Source organism: Globicephala melas, chromosome 12 (genome assembly GCF_963455315.2).
Source record: "Globicephala melas chromosome 12, mGloMel1.2, whole genome shotgun sequence".
NCBI lineage: Eukaryota > Metazoa > Chordata > Mammalia > Artiodactyla > Delphinidae > Globicephala > Globicephala melas.
In genome coordinates this window covers 6,158,939-6,170,468 of record NC_083325.1, presented here as the reverse complement: position 1 = coordinate 6,170,468, position 11,530 = coordinate 6,158,939, and the positions used below count along the sequence as shown (strand labels likewise).

General features: G+C 46.7%; 1 protein-coding gene across 6 annotated transcripts in view; it reads right to left on the bottom strand.

Moving 5' to 3' along the window:
• Nucleotides 1-11,530, bottom strand: part of CREG2 (cellular repressor of E1A stimulated genes 2) — a 75,660-nt gene that overhangs the window by 41,396 nt on the left and 22,734 nt on the right. For all 6 annotated transcript variants that reach the window (XM_060309634.1, XM_060309633.1, XM_030838769.2 and 3 more), the window contains exon 3: nt 557-670. In XM_060309634.1, coding sequence (XP_060165617.1) covers nt 557-670 — 114 coding nt within the window. The remainder of the gene's footprint in view (nt 1-556; nt 671-11,530) is intronic.

Sequence of the window (11,530 nt, the reverse complement as noted above, 5' to 3'; positions counted from 1 at the left end):
TCATTTTGACCCTAGCAGCACGCATGCCGATTTCCCGGGATGTCGTTTTAAAATTTTGATTGAGTGTAACCTCTAGGGCATCCAATTCGGGAAGCAGGTGGTGGGGGGCAGCTCGAAAGCTGCATCCTAAGTGGTTCGGCTATAAAAGGGGTGAGGGGCCCACATGAAGGAACACTGCTGTCACTTCTGGTGCCGAGCTCTGCTTAGAGTGGACATTTGCAAATGTCTGCTGTATTGACTGGACTACAAAGCCCCCTTTTTCTCCATTCCAAGGCAGGGCCGTTGTGAAAGGCTGGAAGTAGGCAGGGAACAGTGCCTGCAACCCCAGCATGGGGCGCTCTCCAAAGGCACGGACAGCCCACTGCAAGGTCACATGCGTGGCCTCTGCTGCCCCCTCAGGCGACCAAGACTTTCAGCGTCAGACGGCAGTGTTGCCACCAAAGGACAGCTCAGACCATTACTGTCATCACCTCAGAGGCATCAAATGGCATAGCCCCGACCTCTGCTTCTTACACTGTATGTTTCTGGGCAAACCAATCTTAAAGCAGATACCAACCTTGAAAACATGGCTTGCTTGGCAAATTCCACTTCTTCCGGAGACACCGCGACCATCTGGCCAGTGAGCGTTAACCGGGCACAGCGGGGATCTTCTGGGTCGACGATATTTTTTCTGCATTTGAAGGACATTTTTCAGATATTAAAATGATGATAGAATGACAGCTGGACATACTAAGGATTTTATTAAAAATAGAGGGAGTTCCCTGGAGAGCCAGTGGTTAGGACTCCGCGCTTTCACTGCCGAGGGCCCAGGTTTGATCCCTGGTCGGGGAACTGAGATCCCACAGGTTGCGCACCATGACAAAAAAAAAAAAAGAAAAAAAAGAAAATAGTGATCACATTGCTGGTTATATTGTTCAGGTTTTTACATTTTCTGGAATTACCTGAAAATACTTTAGCATATATGATCCTGCAATCCCACTCCTGGGCATATATCCAGACAAAACTCTAATTCATAAAGAGACGTGAACCCCTATATTCATAGCAGTACTATTCACAATAGCCGGGACATGGAAACAATCTAAATGTCCATCGACAGATGAATGGATAAAGAAGATGTGGTACATATATGCAATGGAATATTACTCAGCCACAAAAAAGAATGAAATAACGCCATTTGCAGCAAAATGGATGGATCTAGAGATTATCATACTAAGTGAAGTAAGTCAGAAAGAGAAAGACAAATACCATGTGATATCCCTTATATGAGGAATCTAAAATATGACACAAATGAACTTATCTACGAAACAGAAACAGACTCAGAGACACAGAGAACAGACTTGTGGTTGCCAAGGGGGAGGGCGGGTGGGGGAGGATGGACTGGGAGTGTGGGATTAGCAGAGGCAAACTAGTATATATAGGCTGGATAAACAACAGGTCCTACTGTAGAGCACAGGGAACAGTATTCAGTATCCTGTGGTAAACCATAATGAAAAAGAATATGAACAAGAATGTATACATATGTGTACGTGAACCACTTTACCGTACAGCAGAAATTAACACAATATTGTAAATCAACTATACTTCAATAAACTATGAAAAAATTAAGATACTTTGGTACAGGCAGTGTGGCAGGTGTGTCTGTGTAGGCTGGACGTCAGTGTGCATCCTCGCGGGTGGCAGACAACCCCGGAAGCACCCTAGTCGAGAGTGCACAGGCCAGGGCAAGGTTCTGCAACACCCCCATAGGGAGCCACTATGCAGAGTCAGGTTGCTGCTCTGCATGACTGTAGGCAGTGCCACTCCCTCGAGATACCATGAATGGCACCCCTGGAGCAACGCAGTGCATCTGCCTGGATCCAGCAGTGGCCACGGTAAAGGCTTTCAGGCATCACCGTCGTCAGACACAGAGGTCCCTTACTGAACGTAAGGGATGTTAGAAATAACATTGTGTGACAAGCGTTTCCATGGTGGCAGGATTCTTCTATAAACGCTTGCTTTCCTTGTAAGAGTCACCTGGCACTGAAAGTGTGGGAGGGCAACGTAGAGCTCCCACCCACCTCTCATCATGCGCGGCTGCCTATTTCTGGAAGAAACATTAATGGGAGAATCTGAATCTTCACGTTTCAGATCGTGGCTTCATCTTAAGTCAGGAGAGAAACCTCCCCCAGGTGACAGCTGGTGCCTTAGCATTTCACAATCTCTCCATATGTGCTTGGGAAGGTGGTTCCAGGATGGGGCAACAAGATGTGTCTGTACACTGCCTTGTTTTGTGTGTGCCTGTACATTGCCTCGTTCTGTTCCATCTTCATGACGACCCCAGGAGGTAGGTGTGATGACTGACCTTGTTTTAGAGATCAGGGGAATGCGGCTCAGGTAGGCTAAGTGACTCGTCCTGGGCCGTGGGGCTTGCAGCGCCTGTCGGAGCCCAGGTCCTCTGGCCTCAAGGAGGAAGGCAGCCGCCTGGGAGCCTCGCACTTGTATCTGGGCGTATCCCAGATTGACCATCTCCTTCACCTCCTGCGTCCTCAATGTTTATGGATTCTCTCTCTTATTATCTGATTGTGGACTCTTAGATATCATGTTTAATTACATTTTAATTTTTGGTGAATGCGTTCTCAAAAGCTCAGCTTAGGGGGAAGAAAAAAGTTCACCTTAGGGGTAAAAAAAAAAGTATCACATGACAGAAAAAGAGTGTGTGCAGAGATATCTGTTACAGCATCATTTGTGATGGCAAAAATGGGAAGTAACCAGGCTTCCCTGGTGGCGCAGCGGTTAAGAATCCGCCTGCCAATGCAGGGGACACGGTTTCGAGCCCTGGTCCAGGAAGATCCCACATGCCGCGGAGCAACTAAGCCTGTGCGCCACAACTACTGAGCCTGCGCTCTACAGCCCGCAAGCCGCAACTACTGAGCCTATGTTCCACAACTACTGAAGCCTGCACGCCTAGAGCCCATTTTTCACAACAAGAGAAGCCACCGCAATGAGAAGCCCGCGCACCGCAACGAAGAGTAGCCCCTGCTCGCCGCAACTAGGGAAAGCCCACGTGCAGCAACGAAGACCCAACGCAGCCAAAAATAAATAAATAAAATAAATAAAAATTAAAAAAAAACAACAAAAAATGGGAAGTAACCAAAACGCTCAGCAGTGAGAGAACATAAATAAATTGTTTTATCAACAGTATGAAATACAACCTTTAAAAAGAATGAGATAGAGCTATAGGTGGCCATAAGAAAGATATAAGTAAAAAGTTAGCTGAAGACATGCAGTAGGACTCCATTAAAAAAAGAAATCCTAAAACTATGTGTGTGTGTGTGTGTGTGTGTGTGTGTGTGTGTGTATATGTGTCTGTGTATGTATGTATATATATATATATAAAATGTTTATATATGCTTAGAAAAGGTTCTTGGAAGGATATATTCCAAGATATAACTTTGGTTATTTCAAGAAGGGGATTTGAGGGGCTCGAGGTGTATAGGGGGAGAAGCCCCTTTTTATTTTATATATTTCTATATTCTTTGAATATTACATATGTAATGCAGAAAAGTGGTTTCTAGCAGGGGCTGGGGGGCAGATAGGGAGAGTTTGGTAAAAGATGCAGCTATAAGATGAAAAAGTCTGAGACTCTACTGCGTAACATGGTGACTCTTGTTAATAACGCTATATTGTATAGTTGAAATTTTCCAAGAGGAGAGAACTTAAATGTTCTCACACAAAAGGCAACGGGCAAGGAGATGGATGCGTCAATTAACTAGATGGTGGGAATCTTTTCATCATGTATACATATATCAAATTATCATGGTGTGTGCTTTAAATATCTTATAATTTTATTTGCCAATTATACCCCAATAAAGCTGAAAAAAGACAAAAAAATTATGGTCACCTAACACTATCTCCTGGTGGGCAGTCAAGGGGCAACGCAGCAGACCGGGGCTGTCCAAACCCTGCACATTCCAAAGAAAGGCCTGTCTTCAGCAGGACTGGCCCTTGGCTGGCTCCCAGAAGATACCACTGAGCCCTTGAAATGTCCTGCTTCACCAGAGTGTTTTTGCGTCTGAGACCCTGGGCCACGCTGGGTCCGCTTAACCTCTTGGGCCCTGAGTCTGCATAGCTAAGATCAATCATGCAGATGCTATCATTGCCATGTGATTGGATTCCAGTAAGAACCCTGGATACCAAGGCTCAGGTGAGCTTCTCTGGTTGGCAATACCTTGCACCTGTGGTCACACATCATTTCTGGGAGAACTCAGTGTGTCCCTGTATGACTCCAGTGGGAAGGGTCTCCTAGAAGCTTGGGCCTGGATGTTCCTGGACGGCGCTCCATGTGCATTTTGCCCTTGATGACTTTGATCTGTATCCTCTCACTGGAATAGACCATGAGCTCTTGAGTCCTGTGAGTCCTTCCAGCGAATCACGGAGCCTGAGGGTGGTCTTGGGACTCCCACACAGTTGACCAAGCAGACTCTGCACATGCTCTTTTCACAGATGGTGTGTCTCACAGAACGGCTGCTTCCAGGAGGCATGACTCATCAGAGCTCATTCCCGTCCATTACAACGTTACAGAAAGGTACATTTGTTAAGCAAAACATATGTTTTGTTATACTTAAGGGACTTGTTTGCACCTGCCTACAAGTTTTTCTTTAGTATACACTCCGTTGAGTCACAATAAGAGAAAGAGTGGACACGCCCACATACTCAGGTGAAATGCTCCCTGTCAGAACACCGCGTACCATTTGAAACTGTTACAGGCGGCTGAGGTTTTGACGCTGCAAAAATGTACTTGCTGAATTGTGGAGTTTTCAAAGATGAAAGAATGACGGGAGGCGCGCTACACAACTGCAAACACTGAATCAACACTGAATTTTGTAAAAAACCTGAGATGGATTGGAGAAAATAAATAAAAATAGTAAACGGGAACTGAACATACAGATAACCAGACGAGACTGTCATCAGTTGTACCCAATTTGTTTGCTATTAAAGCCAATTTTTTTCCCAAAATCGCTCCATCATGAAAGCAATGAAATTAGGATTCATACGTACGTCACGATAGAAGAACACATTACATTTAAGAAGGGAGCAGTTTGCTTCTCCAGGGGTGGAGATTACAAAGGCTAGAAAGAAGATGATGTGTTTAAATAGGTAAACAGAAAGCTTTATCCTTTTGGAGGATAACAGCCCCTCAAAGATGTCCACGTACTAACCTCTGGAACTTGTGACTGTGTTACCTTTCACGGCCAAGGGGAATTAAGGTTGCCAGTCAGCTGGTCTGGATTACGCACCTGGTCTCAATGCGATCATAAAGGTCCTTAAAAGTGGAAGAGGGAGGCAAAAGAGAGTGTTGGGGTGATATGATGGGAAAAAGACTCTCCTGGCCATAGCTGGCTTTGCACAGCGGAGGGGGCTAGAGCCCAGGAGTGCAGGCAGCCTCTAGAAGCAAGAAAAGGCAAGAGAATGGATTTTCCCCTAGAGCCTCCACAAAGGACACCTTGGTTTTAGCCCAGGAAGACCTGTTTGGACTTCTGCCCTCCGAAACTATGACATAATGCATTTGTGTTGTTCTGGGCCACTAAGTTGTGGTGGTTTGGTACAGCAGCATTAGAAAACGAATACACCGGGGCTTCCCTGGTGGCACAGTGGTTAAGAATCCACCTGCCAATGCAGGGGATGAGGGTTCGAGCCCTGGTCCGGGAAGATCCCACATGCCGCGGAGCGACTAGGCCCATGCGCCACAACTACTGAGCCCGCGTGCCGCAACTACTGAAGCCCGCATGCTGGAGCCCGTGCTCCGCAACAAGAGAAGCCACCGCAACGTGCAGCCTGTGCACTGCAACGAAGAGTAGCCCCTGCTCGCCGCAACTAGAGAAAGCCTGTATGCGGCAACGAAGACACAACGCAGCCAAAAATAAATATAAATAAATAAGTTAAAACCCCCCAAAACAAAAAACAAACAAACAAAAAAACTAATACACCATCGGAGGGGAGTTGGACTCCAATCCTATCCTGAGCCATGTGAGTGCAACACACCTGAGGTTACCACACCTGCTGCTCCCAAATGGCCAGCCAGTGCACAGCAACCAGGTAGGAGGATGCTGTGTACCCCAGGACCCTGATCCACGGCTTTTGATTTATGAGAGCGTGCTTTGATGAACAGCTGCTGTAGAAGACATTCCCCAATATCTTGTAATAAGCTATAATGAAAAAGAATTGAAAAAAAAGAATATAGATATATACATATATACGTATAACTGAATCACTTTGCTGTACACCTGAAACTAACATAATATTGTAAATCAACTATACTTAAAGTAAAAAACAAAAAACATTCCCCCTCCTCTTGGCAATGCACGTGGAATACTGTTTAGGCATCCACTTCTCCCTCACACGGCTTCAGGGAACCCTGTTCCATCCCTAGATCCTGAGAGCTGGGATTGCCCAAGCCAACCAGCCAGTTCCATCCTCTGGCCATAGTGACGGACTCAGGGATGGGCACAAGAGCAAGTTTGCTCATTAAAGCTCGAGGAGCTACTTGCTGGGGACTTCTGGAATGGCAACCCCTCCCTCTCCTTTGGAGTCTAACTGGAGAGATGCTCGTTGTTGCTGGACATAAACGGAGCACGTGTACCCGGAAGTGGCTGGCAGCCACAGGGGATCACAGGTGGGGGACGGGCAGGGGTGGGAGGGTGCGGCCCTTAAAATGCAGCAGACACTGGAGAAGGCAGTGAGGAGGGATGGGAAAATCTCATTTGGGCTGACCTTGCAGAGCTCCTAAGAAAAGCCTACCTCTGGACTTTTCAAATATGTCAACTAATCAGCTTCCTTAATTCTCCAAGCACATCTGAGCTTACTTTTCTACTTCTTGCAACTGGGAGCTTCCTCGCTATAGAAGGGCTTCGAGTTTCAGGAACTCTGTCTCTGTTCTTGGACTGGATCATATGCTTGAGGCACGTCCAGCTAACGTTGGATGGTATTAGTAACAATCCATGAGGAGCAAAGACGGCCTGTTTTTTTTGTTTTTTTTTGCCAAGCTGCAGGTGGGATCTTAGTTCCCTGACCAGGATCGAACCTGCACCCACTGCATTGGAAGCCTGGAGTCTTAACCGCTGGACTGCCAGGGAAGTCCTGGCCTGTATTTTTTTAAAATTACTTACTTACTTACTTATTTATTTGTGGCTGCATTGGGTCTTCGTTGCTGCGCGTAAGCTTTCTCTAGTTGCGGCGAGCGGGGGCTACTCTTCGTTGCAGTGCGCGGGCTTCTCATTGTGGTGGCTTCTTTTGTTGTGGAGCACGGGCTCTAGGTGCGTGGGCTTCAGTAGTTGTGGCTCGTGGGCTTAGTTGCTCTGTGGCATGTGGGATCTTCCCAGACCAGGGCTCGAACCCGTGTCCCTTGCATTGGCAGGCGGATTCTTAACCACTGCACCACCAGGGAAGTCCCTGGCCTGTATTTTTAAAATATTTGCACATTTATATATTTCCTTGAGATAAGACTGTATCTACCATGTATTAGGAAGCAGTTTTCCATGGTCTCTCGTGTTTCTGAACGTCTTGTAAGCATAGGACTAGCTCCCTTGGCTCTGAGCTATCTTTTCACAAAGATGTTTACAGAGCCAACAGCTTTGGAAGACAGAGCATCTCCCCACGGGGTGGTGGCCTGTCCAGAGGGGTGCAGAATGGGCTCCCTCTGGGGGCGGCAGGCTTGCCTCCACTGTACAGATTCTGGTTCTCTAGGCTCAGGGTTCCTCTCCTGCAATGCACCCCACCGTGTGTGCAGATGACCCCTGGCCCTCTTCACATCCCCCCGGGGGAACTAGGGCCCGGGGGAAATCCCACTATAAACTGCTAACGCACTGGCTGCTGCCATTGCTGGGGTACCAAAGTCCTTTGCCTCTGACCCAGGAGGCTTGTGTCTTCTGCCCCCATCCGTGAACCACGGCAGGCTGACTCGTTACTTAGAATGAACCAGGTGAGCTTGCTTGCAAATAGGGTAAAACCTTAGAGTCTTCACAGTCTTTGACCCATGTAAAAATATTCAGTTTCTCTGTTTTTGGTTGGAATTGAATCACTTTGGAAACAGCAAGGGAAAAATAATTATAACATGCTGATCAGAAGCTCTGATTTGCATATGTGTATCTTTGAGTATAAAGATGCTGAGGGACTTCCCTGGTGGCTCAGTGGTTAAGAATCCGCCTGCCAATGCAGGGGACACGGGTTTGAGCCCTGGTCCGGGAAGATCCCACATGCCACGGAGCAACTAAGCCCATGTGCCACACCTACTGAGCTTGCACTCTAGAACCCGCGAGCTACAACTGCTGAGCCTGCACTCTAGAGCTCGCGAACCACAACTACTGAGCCTGCGCGCCATAACTACTGAGGCTGCGTGCCTAGAGCCCGTGCTCCACAACAAGAGAAACCACTGCAATGAGAAGCCCGTGCACTGCAATGAAGAGTAGCCCCTGCTCGCTGCAACTAGAGAAAGCCCGCGCGCAGCAACGAAGACCCAACGCAGCCAAAAATAAATAAATACATAAATAAATTTATTAAAAAATAAAAAAATAAAGATGGTGAAATAAATTATTTTAAAATGTCATCTGTTCTTCAGACAAAAGTGTTTCATATTACATGGGTTATAGAGTAAGGTAATGAAAGAGCTCGTGCTGGTGCAAAGTCTGGAACCCTGTGTGGCCTTGCTCTCCCTGGACTAGCCCAGGGCCTTTAGGGGCCCATGCGCAGCCTGGGGATGTGAGAAGCCCTGGCACAAAGGAAGTCCCACTCCATCTCCTTGAACCTCCTGAGTCCGGCTGTATTCTCCTTGCTTCCTGTTTAGCGTGGGCACAGTCCCCCTAGTCTGAGACACCATCTGCTATTTCCTGGCCTCTGCTTCTAGCTGAACTCCATTCCTTGACTTCTAATGGGGCCAGACAAAAATCACTATTCAGGAAACAATGACAGCAGCTGATTCTGAATTTGTGCATCTCTGTGTGACTGGGGCTGAAGTGGGGATGGTAACGGAGGGAAGCAAATTCATCTCAGGACGGGCTGCTCTTCTGTTTAGGAAAGTGTATTAGTGGGTCTTGATTATCAGGACAAGGCCAGGCCCCCCTCCTCAGGGCACCCAGGCCAGTGTCTGCAGGGAGAGAAAGGGAGCTGATGCCTCCCCGAGGTTACTGCGTTCTGAATTCCGGTTCGGCAGAAGACACAGAAGGTTTTGTCTTGCTGTGTTTGTTTGGGGAGGTCGCTGAGACTCAGAGAAGAAAAGAAAGGCAGTGGGAGGAGGCCTGGAATTTGGAGGGGATACCCAGCCATGTGGCAGGGGTGTCCTCCATCCTTGTGATGAGGGGTGGCCAGTGATGGTGCAGGGATGCCCCACGATGTGGCTGCTGTCCAGTGCTGTACCTGGAGTTGCCAGACGCAGGAGGTATCAATACAGATGCCCAGTCACCTTTGAATTTTAGATAAACAACAATTTTTTTTTTCAGTATAAGATGTCCCAGACAATATTTGGGACATGCTTATACTAAAAGTGTATTTGTTTATCTGAAATTCACATTTGACTGGGAATCCTGTATTTCACCCGACAACCCTAGTCACCCCTCCCACTATTCCCCCAGACCCTAGTAAAAGTCTGTTATACCCAGTGTCCCTGCATGGCAAAGGAGAGAAGCCACCAGGTGTGGTGATAAGACATCCAGATGTGGCTGAGGAGGGGGCAGGGAGAACAGGGTGGGGCAGCGGTGATGGTCCCCACCTGCGTCATCAGCACCTCTCCGGGTTCCTTGGAAATGTCCGGGCGGGCTTTCTGCCTTCCGCAGTTGGTGAGAATTTGGTGAATTTATCTGTGTGCTGCGGGAAGGGCTGCCCCTCGGGGCTGAGGGCCTTGGGCTGCACTGTTTCCGTTTCTCTTTCAGGTTAGGGGACGTTCTTTTGGGCATCGCTCTCCTTTCCACTTGTCCTCGGGGCCTGCCACCCGCACTCTGCCAGATGGGCAGCTAGTGACCCAAAAGGACTTCTGTCTCAAGGGCAGGACCGGAAAAGCCTGGTCTGCTCAGGTGGTCACCTGGAGAACCCAGAGGATGACTTACCAGCTTGAGGACCCTCTAGAAAGTGGCAGAAGCTGTCTAGGAACTGCCCTCTGCCTGCCCTGGTCCCTGGCTGTGTTCATTACATTGTGCTACTGCTCTGTGTGGCCTCTGCTAGGGGGAATGCTTGCACACCCCAGCCTGGAACTTATTTTTAACCTTTTTATTCTAATTTTTCCTCCAACAGAATCATTGTTTTTGGTTATTATTAATTTATTATTCATACATTGATGGCATGGTTTCCTTTACATTATTGCTAGAGTAATCTTTCTAAAATAAAAAATTGTCACCTTCTAATTTCATGTACTTTTAATACCCCTCTACTTATACAAGCACAACCAAAATCTGAAAATACGGTACAAAATGTTCCTAATGGTCAGGTATTTGTCTTTTTTCCTGGCCTTATCCTTTGCAGCTCTCTGGACATAAATAATTACTTTTACACCAAGATTCAAACCTCCCAGCCTTTCTCACACCATTCTATCTTCCTAGAATGATGAACCCTCCACATGCATGAACACACATATGCATGTTTACGTGTGTGTGCACGCACACACTTACCTATCACTGGTTGCCTAATAAACATATTAAAACTTAGCTCATTCCAAGTAACTTGCTCCACCACTCATATAAACTTGTGCCCTATATATATTTCTATCATAACACATGTAATACTTGTAAAACATTCCACAAGGGATCTAGTTCCTTGACCAGGATCGAACCCGGGCCCCCTGCATTGGGAGCATGGAGTCTTAGCCCCTGGACCACCACGGGGAAGTCCCTCCTCCAACAGAATCTAATATAGAATTTGATAGTTTAAGTCAGGGAACTCAGGGACCAAAAGATAAAGAGTCTGTTTTTTACAGGGAGACGGCTTCACGCCCACAGGCAGAGATCCAAAAGGCAATACTGTGTCAAAGCATGGGCCCATCCATACCCGGGTTCCAGAATGCTATTAAATAGAAAGAACAGTCAGCTCTAGAACCTTGTGGGTAAAAGAGTGGATTAGATGACCCAGGGGCTATAAAGGAAACAATGAGACAGCGGTTGAGCGCTTAAATGACTTCCAATTACGTGAGAAGATTGCTTTCTTTGAGCAATCCTTTAAGATAACTAATCCTCCTTTTGCTACAGTTTTTTTTATACTCACATTTTTATGAGCTACAATTTTCTAAGAGCTTCACAAGGGATGCATTTTTCTAATAAGTTTACATTCAACCTTCCCAAACACTTTATGTCTTGTTGGTTAGTACGATACATTTAAAGGCCTGTCTTATTTTGATGTATTTGTGTTCAGTGGTAAAGAAAAATGTTAGAGAAAAGCAGACAGTATGTTCTTTTTGGATTTAGGAAGTTAAGCCAATACGCATAGACATATTGGGTGAATGACATTAAAATACTCAACTTTGTTTCAATTCTTTAAAATAGAGAAAAAAAAATTTGTTTCATGCAGTCCCCAA